This window comes from Octopus sinensis, unplaced genomic scaffold (genome assembly GCF_006345805.1).
Source record: "Octopus sinensis unplaced genomic scaffold, ASM634580v1 Contig13640_ERROPOS123496+, whole genome shotgun sequence".
Classification (NCBI taxonomy): Eukaryota; Metazoa; Mollusca; class Cephalopoda; order Octopoda; family Octopodidae; genus Octopus; species Octopus sinensis.
This window is the reverse complement of record NW_021833023.1, coordinates 61,187-76,381: the sequence shown is the minus strand read 5'-3', so window position 1 is coordinate 76,381 and position 15,195 is coordinate 61,187. Positions and strand designations below refer to the sequence as shown.

The 15,195-nt window shown below is 39.5% G+C and overlaps 1 protein-coding gene across 1 annotated transcript in view; it reads left to right on the top strand.

Moving 5' to 3' along the window:
* The first annotated feature begins 350 nt into the window (after positions 1 to 350).
* Positions 351 to 15,195, top strand: part of LOC115229727 (protein mono-ADP-ribosyltransferase PARP14-like) — a 40,076-nt gene continuing 25,231 nt past the window's right edge. The window contains exons 1-5 of the mRNA XM_029800037.2: positions 351 to 497; positions 779 to 1,006; positions 2,442 to 2,663; positions 6,752 to 6,806; positions 12,152 to 12,342. Of these exons, the coding sequence (XP_029655897.1) occupies positions 432 to 497; positions 779 to 1,006; positions 2,442 to 2,663; positions 6,752 to 6,806; positions 12,152 to 12,342 (762 nt within the window). The 5' untranslated portion in view covers positions 351 to 431. The remainder of the gene's footprint in view (positions 498 to 778; positions 1,007 to 2,441; positions 2,664 to 6,751; positions 6,807 to 12,151; positions 12,343 to 15,195) is intronic.

Below are 15,195 nucleotides of genomic sequence, written 5' to 3'. Positions count from 1 at the left end.
TGGAGGGATGGGTGTTAGGAAAATGAGATGTGGTGAAGGGTATGGTTGACATGGGCAAATGTCAGTGTAGGGCCCAACATGGACAGGAATAAGCACAATGCATTTAGGACCTCACTTTTGCTATGATGGATGTGTCTTTATATGTCTTTATATGTCATTTTGTTCAACTTGCACCAGTAGGTGTGTGGCCAGGTGGAAAACTGCACCAGACTTCTGTACATGCCAAAACATAGAGGTTTGGTGCCATCTTCTACCTGGCAAGTTCCTGTCAAATGATCCAACCCATGCCAGCATGGAAGGTAGATGTTAAACGATGATGATGGTCATGATGATGACACACTGATATTTGTTTATTTCCAGAAACTAAATTATCAAGCCCATCCTTTCCTGGTCCACAACAGAAAACAGTCTCTATCATACCCAGAACTAATATGTATTCCGGAGAAAATGCTGGCATTAAAATAAACTTAATGATTGGTTCAATTTCTAATGCATCTGTGAGTAAACAGATTAATGTAGCCTATTTATATTTAATTGTTATTTCATTTCCAAATAAGGAATCATTACAGTTAATTAAAACATTTTCTCAATCTAACTCAAACATTTCATTTCCTTCACATCTGATATCTTGAGTATATCTTTTGCTAACTTTAACAACCTCAAACTTACTACAGCCATTCTGTAGAGCCTTTCTTAACAACAATATCAACTGCAACAATGTATCTCTCTTCTCTCCATGAAATGTTCCTTAGTTGTTTACCATTAATTACTTTTGTAGGTTGATGTCATCGTTAACAGCACCAATGAACGGCTCCAGCTTAATGATGGTTCTATCTCCAAATTTATTCTCAAAGCTGCTGGTCCACAGATACAAGATGAATGTTACCAGAAATATCCTCGAGGTATTTCTACATCTGAAATAGCCGTCACTAAAGGATATAACCTCAACTGTAAGAATGTAATTCATCTGGCATTACCTCCCTGGGATGAAAATTCCTCTGATTCAGTAAGTATCAATCATATGATATTGATTTATTGAAAGAGTTGTTGTACAACCCTAGGTTATCATTGATCCAGCATCCCTGTGGCATGAACGGAATTGTCCATAAAACTATGCACAATCCACAGATGTGTTTTTCCAGTCATACAACACCTCCGTCTGCTTCAGGACAGTAGCATGTACTTTGATGTCCACTGATGTACAGTATGGGCTACAGTGTGACAGTCTGGTGTTGTGGTATTCTGTACAATTTCCAAAGCATGGATTCTGGTTGTTTGAAATTGATGTAGACTCTATTGTAGATATTCCCTGAACATTTCGACTCAACCATAGTCTCTTGTGTGCAGTGTAGAGTCTTTTGTGCCTGTGGCGCCCTGCCTTGTGGGTGGTTTTGTTGCTTCTTGCAGTATGTTCTCACCCAGATTTCCCTCTTGTAAATAATAATTAATCTCTCCTCTTCCCTATTATTTTTTTTGTTAATTACAAAATTCCACCTGAATTACACTGTGCAACCACCAAATCTTGGAACATTTCTCTTTCCATTCACGGCATCCATATCTTCACTCAGACCAGACTTCCTGCTATCACATGATCTGTGTTGATCCTTCTGTCACATGATCCATGTTAATCCAATGACCACATGATCTGTTAATCCAATAATCACTAGAAGTTGTTTAATGTTATTTGAATCTGTAAAACATTTCTGTTTGAAACAACAAATTCCATGTGCAATGTGTTGATCAAAGAATATATTCATCACTTACATTATTTACATTTGATGGATATTTGTCCTCATCTTGTTTGTTGTTAACACAACGTTTCGGCTGATATACCCTCCGGCCTTCATCAGGTGTCTTGGGGAAATTTTGAACCTGCGTTCTTATTCCTAAGGTATTTTTCAATGTTAATATTATTATTATTATATTATTATTATTATTATTATTATTATATTATTATTATTATTGTTCAGGTCACTGCTTGGAATCAAACTCGGAATCTTAGGGTTAGTAGTCCATGGGCATATGGCATAGTGGTTAAGAGTGCAGGCTATTAACACCAAAATTCTCAGTTCGATTCCAAGCAGTGACCTGAACAACAACAACAACGATGACAACACCACTACCACCACCAACAACAACAATAATAATTATAATAGTAATAATAACAACAACATCGAAAAATACTTTAGGAATGAGAACCCAGGTTTGAAATTTCCCCAAGAAACCTAATGAAAGCTGGAGGGTATATCAGCCGAAACGTTGTTAACAACAAACAAAATGAGGACAAATATCTGTCAAATGTTAATAATGTACATAATTCCTCCTCTCTTAAATATAGAACTGAAAGAATATTTTCATTACAACTTAATGATTTCTTCCTGTAATAAGAAAATAATTTAATAAAATGTGAATTATCAATTACTAAACAATTATTTTTTCAGATATTGCGAAACTTGACTAGCATGGTAAACACTTGTCTAGGAACTGCTTCATGTCTTAGTGCAAAAAGCCTTGCATTTCCTATATTAGGAGCTGGAGTATTGAAATATCCCATTGAAAAACTACCTGGAACTATGTATGAAGCAGTCAAAGAGTCACCTCGAAAATACGATATCAAAGATGTTTACTTTGTTGTTTTCCCTAAAGACACAGAAATAGTAAAGGTTGGTTGACGTATTTGTTGTGCATTGTATCATGTTCCTCCTCCTCCTCATCATCATCATCATCACCATCATCATCATCATTATCACCATCACCACCACCACCACCACCATCGTCATCATCATTTACTGGGGAGCTGCACCAGGTTCCAATTTGATTTGGCATGGTTTCTATGGCTGGATTCCCTTCCTAACACCAACCCCTTCAAGTGTGTAGTAGTGCTTTTTACGTGCCATTGGCATGGGTGCTAGTTACACAATACTGGCATCAACCACATCTATGAGCCCACTTGGTTTAACAAGTCTTCTTAATCATGCTATATTACCAAAGCTCTCAGTCACTTGTCACTGTCTCTGTGAGGTCTAACTATGATTTCACTTGGCTTGATGAGGCATTTCAAACACAGCATATCGCCAAAGGTCTTGGTTACCTCTGTGAGGCTCAATGTTCTAAGGTCATACTTCACCACCTCATCCCATGTCTTCCTGGGTCTGTCTCTTTCACAGGTTCCCTCCACTATTAGAGTGTGTGGCACTTCTTCACACAGCTGTCCTTGTCCATGTGTATCCCATGACCATACCAGCACAGTCGTATCTCTTGCACACCACATCTGATGCTTCTTATGGTTAAGTTTTTTTCTCAAGATGTTTACACTCTGCCATGTATGCACACTGACATTGCACATCTAGCAAAGCATACTGGCTTCATTTCTCTCAAGCCTACACATGTCCTTGGCTGTTATAGCCCATGTAGCATGGCTGTTCACACACAGGCTTCATAAATCTGCCTTTCACTGAGAGAGGCCCTTTGTTGCTTGCAGGGGTAAGGGCTCTTGAACTTAGCCCAGCCTATTCGTATTCTCACGGCTATGCTCTCAGAGCTTCCACTCCCACTACCGACCTGGTCACCTAAGTAATGGATGTTATCAGCTACTTCTAGTTTACCCCGCTGGAATTTAACTCTACCTGTGATTCTGCCAGACACAAAAACTGATTTTCCTGTTAAACTTCCTCTGATATTGATGCACCTCTTATGTGCCCCACAACGTGCATTGGGTACATTTTATGGAGTTTTTACCTACACCGTTTCTATAGATTGAGCAGAACCTGAAGGGGTTTGTGATTTGTCTGCTCTTCTACATGCTAAGACTTTGGTTCTTGCTAAAATCCTCTAAGGCCTTTGATTCAAGACTTTGCTCCCACACTTAAAATTTCTTCTCTAGTTCAGGTAGTGATTCAGCTATATGAAGAATGTCATCGGTATAGAGAAACTCCCAGGGGCAGCCCATTTTAAATTCCTCTGTTATTGCCTGGAGGTCTATGATGAACAAGAGGGAGCTGAGGACTGATCATTAGTGAACTCCTACTTTTACCCTGAATTCTTGGCTATACTTGTTTCTAACCTTCACCTTACCTATAGCATCCATGTACATGTCTTGTACAGCACTCACCAACCACTCATCTATCTTTAGCTTCTGCATTGACCACCAGATAAGGGAGTGGGGGACCCTGTCAAAGGCTTTCTCCATGTCAACAAAAGCCAGATACAGGGGTTTATCTTTGGCTTTCTATTTCTCCTAAATTGCCTAACTATGAATATAGCATCAGTTGTGCTCTTGCCTGACACAAATCCAAACTGTATCTCATCAGATTGTGTCGTATAGCCAGCTGGAGACAATATCTCCTGGGACTAAATTACAGTAACATTAGTCCTAAACCAGGACTGACTACGAAATCCATACTTGTTGCAAAGTGTCCAATGGACAAGCCTGGCTATATTGTCATGGTGTCTCATATATTTCTTCTGGGCTAGTGGTGTACATTGGCTAGTAATATGCCATATGGTTTCACCGTTTTGTCCACAGATTCTGCACTTATCACTTTTTGCTGTGTTGTCTATTCTGTATTTTATGTAGTTTGTTCTTAGTGCTTGCTCTTGGGCAGCACAGATTAGTGTCTCTGTTTTTGGTTTTAAATCACTTTTAGTCATCCACAGCCATCATTTTTCTCTGTCTGTCTTATCTTCAACATCCCTATGAAATTGACCATGCATTTTACTTTTTAACCCACCTATTTTCAGTTTCATTCATTTTCAATTTTTTGTATAGTGCTTTATCTTTGCAATCTTTCATCCTACACAAGCCTGACCTTCTTACTTCTAATAATAGCAGTTCCATAGCATTGTTTACATACCATGCTATGTTGTTTTCTTCTGCTCTAATGCTGTGCTCGCATCCAATAAGTCCTCTTCCCCCTCTTTTTCTTGCTACATACAGTCTGTCTGTGTCACTTTTTTGCATGGAGTGCCCCATATCTAGTTAGCAACTTCCTTGTCTCTCTGTCTAAGCTGTTTAGTTCGTCTACTGTCCATGCGATTACTCCTGCTCCATATCTAAGGAGTGAAACTGCCCAGGTGTTGATAGCTGCAATCTTATTCTGTCCATTTAATTTCGACTTAAGGATCAGACTCAGTCTGTGCAAGTACTCCTCCCTAAATTTTTCTGTCATTTCTTTTTCCATCAATTTATCCATTTCCAAAATACCCAAGAACTTATAGCCCGTCTCTTCTATCTGCTTCATAACATCCCCTGATGGTATCGATAGCTCGTCCATACATTTGATTTTGCCTCACCTCAAGACTAACACACCACACTTTCTCAATCTGAACTCCATTCTGATATCAGCACTGAAATCATACACCCTATCAACAAGGGAACTGACTTAGGCTTCATCTTTACCATAAAATTTGAGGTCATCCATGAATAACAAATGGTCGACATTTTGTTGGCGGCTTTTGGATACATACCCAGCCTTTGCTTTCCTAAGAATCAGTGTTAGTGGTATCAAGCACAGTACAAATATCAGTGGGGACAAGCAGTCCCCTTGGAAGATGCCCCTCCTAATTTCTACTGACCCTAAACTTGTCAGGCCATCCTCCAATTCGTCATACTTTCTCCAAACAATCGCTCAACATTCGATGCAATACCAAATAGGTTCATACACTCCATAATCCAAGAATGTGGGATCATATCGTACGCCTTATGATATGGCTAAGTTACTTTTCCTCCTCTTGCAGTCTCTGAGCACAGTTTTATCTATCAGGAGTTGATCCTTGGTACCTCTGCACTTACGCTTGCAACCCTTCTGCTCATGTGGCAGGACTCCATTTTTTGCCAGATGTTCATACATTGACTCTGCGAGTATTCCAGTCAATAATTCCCACATAAGTGGCAAACAGGATATCAGCCTGTAATTGTCTACTGTATTGCCTTTTCCAATGTTTTTCAGGCACAGCACTGTCCTACCAAATGTCAACCACTCTGGTATTACTTTGTCAGCATTTGACCAAGTGTTGAGTTGCGCAACTATTCGGGCATGACATTCACCAAAACTTTTGTTCCAGTAGATTTAAACCCCATCTGGTCCCGGTGCTTTCCAGTTGCTAATTTTTTTGCTGATTTCTTTCATTTCCCTAACTGAAATGACTAGTTCTGCCTATTTTGGACAGACTACTGTTTGTTTCAGTTCTTGCAGCCATTCAGCATCCTTCTTGCGCTCCTTGTCTTTGCTCCAGATGTCACCCGAAAACCTTTCACTTTAAATGTTATTTGGTCACGCTACAAGAAAAAGAAGATAATTTTGAACAACTGCTTCAAAATCTCCAGCTTCTATTTCAGGATTACAAATTTACATCAAGCCAAAGTATTTCAACACAAATATTCTTCTTTTGTTTTAATTAGTTTTGAAAATAACGAAGAATAAAGTAAATTAGCTTTGTCATTATTGAGCTGGTGTTTGGACACAACATGGAATCTTGATACCAAATTCAATTCCGTGAATAATTTTTTACAGTCACTTAAACAAGCAAATTTCATTTCTTTTTATTCTGTAAGTAAAAATTCCTCCCCAAACTACAGAATATTCAAAAGCCTGTCCATCATAGGAAGTTATTCTATGATACAATAAATGGAAATATTAATTTAAAACAATATTTGTGATAGAAACAATGAGTTAAAACATTGCATTGTAATTAGCAGAAATTAATTATTTTCTCATTGAGTAATGATAAATTATTTGCTTACTTTTAACAGAAATTTAAAGAATATTTCCAACAAATGTCAGCAGATGGCTCAGCTGTAACATCAGGTAAATTGTTTCTTTTTTCTTATATTAAATATCATTTAGGAAGAAACTAGGGACAGTTTTTCTGATCACCATCATCATCATCATCATCATCATCATCATTATTATTGAGTTAGAGAGGAGCACATGCCATCAAATTGACATTGGGGTACAAATATATGAAGCCCAATAAATGGTATTAGTTTTTGATTCACCCTCGTATGTTTTTAAACATTTTGAATTTGACATGTTTTGTACTCAACAATAACAACAAATCCAAAGAACAACACCTCTAAAATTATATTTAAAAAATAGGCAAATAAAGAAAAAAAGAGATATTTGTAGTTAAAAAAAAAGATTTTTGAGAAGAAATCAAAGAAATCATCAGCATCGTTTAACATCTGGCATAGGTTGTGTCAGGACACAGAAAGGGTCTCAATTAAAATGCTAATAGTGAGAATAACAACTTCTAAATACGGACAAGTTTTGGTCTGAGAATGGGAAAAATTGTGTCACAAGTGATTTTGTTTCCTTATGAGAAAAACTTATTCAGGAGTGGTGGGCAAGGTAGAAGATAGTGTACCTCTACCTTACAAAAAGGAAAGGGCTTTCTGCATGCCCTTAAAACAATGACTAAAAGAGGCATTAGCCAATGTATGAAACAACATTTTATTCATTGACCAGAAGAAAGCTTATGCTGCCATTTGCCTGACCTTCAAGACCAATGGTGAGACATGAGAGCAGGTAGAAAGAGGGCAAAAAACATTCACTCATGGGCCCTTAATGCATTGCATTGTCAAATGGGACACAAAAGCGACAGCAATGACAGCATCAACAGTGACCTTGATCCCTCGTCTGTTGTCACCTTTATAGGGTTAGTAGAGAGTGCAAAGGTAACCTTACTCAGGAAGGGTCAGTATAAATTTATAAATCCTAATGGGCCATGAAAACCTCAAGTCCATTCTAAGGCCATGACCCATGATGTGTTCAGAACACAAAGCAATAATTCTACTGCTGGAAGGCTGAGCCTCATGTCACGCTTAACCGTAAAGACTACAATAATTAACTGTGACAACTTAAAACTAATTACCCAAATGATGTGGGGTACGACATGTCACATACAACCTTAGAAATACTTGTGGGTGCCTTTGGATGCACCAAGTTTCCAGAAGAGATGTGACAAGGAGACACAGTACAGACAAGAGAAACATATAAGGAGAATCCACCACCACCACCACCACCACCCTCACACCCCAGATTCACTCAATTGAAGTTCACAGTTCTTTGTGAAACAAAAGAAGAACTGATGGAGCCATCATGTGCACCAAAAGAAGACAAAATTAAGCATCCGCAAGTTGAATGAAGAGGAGATGGACTCTGCTCTGATTTTGTGCAACACCCATACAAGAGAACACTAGCAAAAGAATCACATGAGCTATCCATGAACCACTAATGTGCAATTTTGTAGAGGATGTGGAATATTTCATCCTTGGGATAATAGTAAATTTGTCCAGTTGTACCTTTGAATATATGTTTCTTTACTACCCGCAAGGGGCTAAACACAGAGAGGACAAACAAGGACAGACAAATGGTTTAAGTCGATTACATCGACCCCAGTGCGTAACTGGTACTTAATTTATCAACCCCGAAAGGATGACAGGCAAAGTTGACCTCGGCTGAATTTGAACTCAGAATGTAACGGCAGACGAAATATGGCTACGCATTTCACCCAGCATGCTAACAGTTCTGCCAGAACACCACCTTATCTTTTTGTCCTGCACCTTTGAATATAGCAGTTTGAATGAGTGGCAGAAAGTCAATATTGTTGGGATATTCTGGTTCAACTTTCTGGTTCGACTTAGCTAAGTTGATTTCCCCCTCCACATGGGTTGCTTTCCTTAAATGCTTTCCAGGTCTTTGAATTAAATTATATTTTGCTTAAATTATTGTGTTTCATATATGTTTATATATTATTCCTTGTTTATGTTGAATTGTTATTGTGTTTGTTGCATAATGTGAAAGGGCCTCTGAGTCAACTTAGCAAAGACCAAAGTAGGCAAACAGACAGGACTGTAGTCGCTTCAATATATAGAAAAGGTGTATGTAGAAATTCCATACAGTGTACCTAGAGGTAGCAGATTGCTTCTGCTCTTTAGGTAGATTAATTAGCAGTGGAGGTGGATGTACTGAAAGTATAGTTGCTAGAAAAAAAACCAGCTTGAGAATGTTCAGAGACCTTCTACTTCTGTTAGTAACAAAAGTCTGCACATATTTTATACCTGCTTAGTGCTACCAGTTATCCTTCTCTTGAAACCACTTCATTTGACATCCATTCATCATTCTCAACAGCATCACTTCTGACATTATTTTCCACTGCATCAATATTTCTTGCACTTTCCATTGTGTTGTTGCCTTTATTGAACTCATAAAGCAAAATATGGCGAATATGCTCCTTTGCCTCTGTCATTATAGCTTTGAAAAAATAACTGTTAAAATCGAACTGCACTCTTCAAAACTTGCACTAAGAATAAGTAAAAGGTAAAATTACTACCTGCTTTGATAGCAAGTTAATGCAGGTAGTTTATCCCATACCCCTCTAACTTTGGTTCATGCAAATGAAAGAAATCACATTACTTATGGGATGATCCAACATATATATATATATATATATATATATATCATCATCGTTTAACGTCCGTTTTCCACGCTAGCATGGGTTGGACGGTTCGACTGGGTTCTGGCAAGCCAGGAGGCTGCACCAGGCCTCAATCTGATCTGGCAGTGTTTCTTCAGCTCGATGCCCTTCCTAACACCAACCACTCCGAGAGTGTAGTAAGTGCTTTTTACATGCCACCACCACAGGGGCCTGAGGAGCTGGCATTGACCATGTTCAGATGGTGCTTTTTATGTGCCACTGGCATGGGAGCCAGTCAAGGTGGCACTAGCATTGGCCATGTTTAGATGGTGCTTTTTACATGCCACCATGGGGATACATACATACATATATATATATTTCGTTCTTGGATTTCGCTTTCGGATTATAAGGCACATACCCAGACACAACAGTATATATATATATACATATATATAAACCATAAAAAATCAGAAGGCATGAGAAGTGAATATATATTTAATTACTTGTCAACCTTTTGGGGTGTATTTATAATTTCAGTGCATAATGAATTATTTGTACATGTCTGAACTAAAATGCATGTTAGGTATTATACAATACGATTGTACGAGTTCTGATCAATAAGTATCCGGACTGGGGCTATAAAAACAAAACTGCAATACATACCAATTTGGCATTTAATCTTCTTCAAAATAATCCCCTTCAGAAGTCACACACTTAATCCAGCACTGTTTCCAGTGATGGATGCATTCCTGGAACTCGTTTTCTGGGATAATCAGTAGCAGCCTTCTTGCATTCACTTTGATTTCTTTGACATCCTGAAACCTTCCTTTCAAATGATTTTTGGTAAGAGGAAAAAGTCAGAAGGGGCGAGATCTGGGAAATACCGTGGCTGCCAGACCTTGAGAATCCTGTGCCTAGCCAAAAACTGTTGCACAAACTGCACTGAATGGGCAGGTGCATTGTCATGGTGCAATTACCACTCACCAGATGCATCCAACTGTGGCCTTTTCCAATGAATAGCATCTGGCAAATGCTACAAAATGTCACAGAAGTACTCCTTGTTTACTGTCTGACCAGATGGAGCATACTCATGATGAACAAATCGCCTTGTAGTCAAAGGAAACGGTCAACAGTGTCTTCACATTGCTTCAAGTCATGCTTTCTTTGGTCTCAGAGAGGTTGAGGGTCTTCTTCTGCAAAGACAGAGCCTTTGTTTCAAGGTCATAGCCATAAACTCACGAGTTATCACTTGTTATGACTGTTTTCAAAAAGTTTTCATCGTTCTCAAGACAATCAAGGAGAACTTGTGCAACTGAAACCCAATGATGCATTTTACATGCCACCAGAACGGGAGCCAGTTAAGGGGCACTGGCCACAGCTATGATTTTGGTTTTACTTGACTCAACAGGTTTTCTTGAGCATATCATATCGCCCGACACATCAAAGGTACTCTTAAATGGGCCAGGCATGCAACATTGGCATTGGCCATGGCTGTGATCTCACTTTAGTTGTCAGGTCTTCTCAATCACAGCATATCTCCAAAGGTCTCGGTTTCCTGTCATTGCCTCTGTGAGGCCCAATGTTTGAAGGTCATGCTTCACCACCTCATCTCATGTCCTCCTGGGTCTACCTCTTCTACAGGTTCCTTACACAGTTAGGGTGTGGCACTTCCTCATGCAGTTGTCCTCATCCATACGTAACACATGACTGTGCCAACATAGACACCTCTCTTGCACACTACATTTGATGCTTCTTTTCTCTCAGGGTGCTCACACTCTGTTGTGTATGGACACTGACATTATACATCCAGCGGATCATACTAACCCCGTCTCTTTCAAGCCTACACATGTTTTCAGCAGTCATGGCTCTTGTGGTAGAGGTAGACCCAAGAAGACAGGAGACAAGGGCATGACCTTTACTGTCAGCATGTAAAAATCACGTTCTGAGTGTTGGGCCTCAATGCAGCAATGACAAATGACTGAGGCCCTTGACCATATGCCATACTTGAGAAGACCCATCATGCTGAGTGAAATCATAGTCATGGCAGATACTGGTGTCACACAAATGGCACCCATGCCAGTGGTATGTAAAAGCACCCATTACACTCCCAGAGTGGTTGGCGTTAAGAAGGGCATCCAGCTATAGAAAAATCAGAATGGACTCTGTTACAGCCCCTCAGCTTATCTGCCCTGGTCAAGCTATCCAATCTATACCAGCATGGACAATGGACTTTAAATGACAATGATGATGATAAGGATGACGATGATGATGATGATGACGATGATGATGATGACAACTATGATGATGATGACAACGATGATGACGATGATGACGACAATGATGATGATGATGATGATGATGATGAATTAGAGAGATTTGAAATTTGAATACAAACAAAGAAGAAATAATTTTAACAACACTCGATATCATTCACTATGCAGAGTCCCAGGATGGTAGCAGTGGTCTGAAATAGTCATATTGTAAATATGTACATAGGTACTTGATGGTGATGTATAGCAATAATTAAAGAGCAGTTGATATCACTCCCCACAGGGATAAGATGATAGTCTTTTTCAGGTTAACTTCATTATCTCAGGAATTGACACCTCTTCGCTAAACAGAAAAGCAAAGAACACTAGAATTAATATTGAATGTTGAAGTGTCAACACAAGAAGTCTTCTGCTGATTGCTTGGTTATTTTTCTTTGACAAAATGAATATTTCTTTTATTTCAGATGATGAAGATGACGAAGATGAAGAAATAGAAGATAATGTCTCTACTGGTCAACACGATGATGGTGTCACCTTGAAATTCTTTGCTAAATACCAAAATCTTGACAATGCTATAGAAACTGTTAAAAAAGAATACCTTTCTCTGTTGACCACTGAGGAAATACCATTTGATACAAATTTAACAGAATCTCGAGTAAGTTATCCACAATATTACAGAGTTTTTATTTATTCGCTTGTTTATTTATTATTGTCATCATTTTCTGATTGAATTGCATTTTATTTTCAATTTCCAACCAGGTTTCAACTAGAGACCTAAGTTACATAATGGAGGGAAAAAACTGAGAATGTGGGCAGTTGATGCCAACACAGTGTTTTGGGTCCCATAGATTGTTGGTTTCCCAGCATGGACAGAAACCACATATTGAGCAAAAGAGTAAAAGCTTGCTTGATCTCGTTTTTCAGTATGAATGTATTATTATTATTATTACTATTATTAAGTGAAAGAGCAGTGCATGCCATCAAAGTGATACTGGGGTAAAATATATGAAGCCCAGTATACCCATCATGACTGCCCATCTGATAAGGGTACAACAGTCACATGCATCACAACTGTATGTGCATAACATGGTGACCTTATATCAAGATAAACAGCACATGACTTGCAGGTGGGGCCCAGTTAGAATTTTCTTCAGATCGACTAGCCCATCCGGCTCAAAAGGTCCCTGAATAAGGGTTGTTTAAGGATGTAAAACGAAACACCCATATTTCCAAAAGTGAATTATTCAAACCCCAAAGAATTCCTCTCAACACATGGCTATGATGCTCCCCCACTAATTCAGCTCGTGATCAGAGATGCACATATCGTCACCCACTAAAGGACATGCTCAACTGGTTACGGTCAAACAATTTACAAGCAAATCTGTGATAGTGAGCAGAATATTTGCTGTTGCCCATCTTTTATATCAAGACAAAACATGCACAGGATAACACTTCATTCAGTTAAGACCACAAGCCATGAAAGTTACTGCCTATTATTTATTATTATTTTTTGTTTTTCTTTCAAGTTTGTTTCTACTTCTTGTTGGGTGTCTTCATGACACCTAGAGCAAAAAACTCACTGTGTACATAGATAAGCAAGAGGACATGAGTAAGCTTGCAAGGAATGAAACCAGTATGTTCCACTGGATGTGTAATGTCAGTGTGCATACACAACAGAGTGTAAGCACCCTGGGAGAAAAGATGGATTTAAGAAGCACCAGATGTGGTGAGCAAGAGAGACGACTGTGCTGGTATGGTCATGTGTTGCAAATGAATGAGGACAGCTGTGTGAAAAAGTGTTACACCCTAGCAGTTGAGGGAACCTGTGGAAGAGGTAGACTCAGGAAATCCTGGAATGAGCTGGTGAGGCACAACCTTCGAACATTGGGCCTTACTGAGGCAATGACTAGTGACCGTGACTTTTGGAGACATACTGTTCTTGAGAAGATCCGGCAAGCCAAGTGAGACCATACCATACCCCATGGCCTATGCCAGTGGGTGTAACCAGTCCATTTATGAATACCCCTCATTCATTGGACAATAAACCTTGCTTGTGAAGACCTACAAAGGTGAGTGAAATCAAAATCAAAATTGCTGACATGTCCAACGACAGTACCACCTAATTGGCACTCATGCCAGTGGAATGTTAAAAGCACATCCGAGTGTGGGATGTAACTGGGCCACTCATGAGTACCCCTCATTCCTTGGACAATGAACTTTGCTTGTGAAGACCTATTGAGGTAAATGAAAACAAATCAAAATCACTGACGTGGTTGAGGACAGTACCGACTGATTAGCACTGGTGCCAGTGGAACATTGAAAGCACATCTGAGCGTGATCGTTGCCACGACCACGGATTGGCTCCCATGCCAGTGAAAAGCACCATTCAAGCATGATCATTGCCAGTATCGCCTTAACGGCACATGTGCTGGTAGCACATGAAAACCAACATTTGAGCGTGGCCATTGTCAGTGCTTCTGGACTGGTTCCCATGCAGGAAGCACATAAAAACACCTTTTGAGCATGAGCGTGGTCGTTGCCAGAACCACCTAACTGGCCTTCGTGCCGGTGGCACATAAAAAGCACCCACTATACTCTCGGTGTGGTTGGCATTAGGAAGGGCATCCAGCTATAGAAACTTTGCCAGACCAGATTGAGCCTGGTGCAGCCTCTAGCTCACCAGTCCTCATTCAAACCATCCAACCCATGCCATCATGGAAAGCAGATGTTAAATGACAATGATGATGACACCAGCTTGTTCATTTACAAAATCAAATGAATTTTTGTAGAAAGCAAAATTTGTAATTCAAACTTCAGGAAACCTGCCAGTCACCTGTTCGCCTATCAGACTGGTGGGCACACTAGTCAGATTGACAACATTCTCTCTAGGAAACAGGAAAGATGGCTGCTCATAAATGCCAAAATTTTCCCAGGTGAAGAAAATCACCCCACAAAATAGGTTAGTGGTTATTGTGTTCAGGATCAGGGCTAAATGGCTGCCCAGAAGATAGCAAGGAAGGGTCTGGAAGCTTAAGGATTTTGTGAGTGGACAGATGAAAAAGAAGAGACCATAGCATCACATAATGTGGAAGACAACTGGAGGTTCCTACAGGATAACCTGTTGAGGGTTACTGACCAGATCTGTGGTTGGTACAAAGTCCCCAGTTGACCTAAGGAAACATAGTAATGGAACAATGTAATTTACAGGTCTGGAAGGATTGGAATTGTAGTGGTAGCAGGGAATTGTATCAGATTGCCAGAAGGGAAGCTTGGAGACAAGTTTACATAGCCAGAGGGGAAGTAGAAAAGAATAGATTTACAAACATTCTGCATTTGGAGGATCAGAGACTTGAAGTGTTTTGAATTGCAAGATAGTGTGTGAGAGAGAATCATGATGTCATAGGAGAGAAATGTGTCTGCATGGGTGATGGTGCACATGCTTTTAATGATTCTGCAAAGAAAAAGATACCACTATGAAAGGTTGCTAAAAGAAGAGAATGAATGGGAG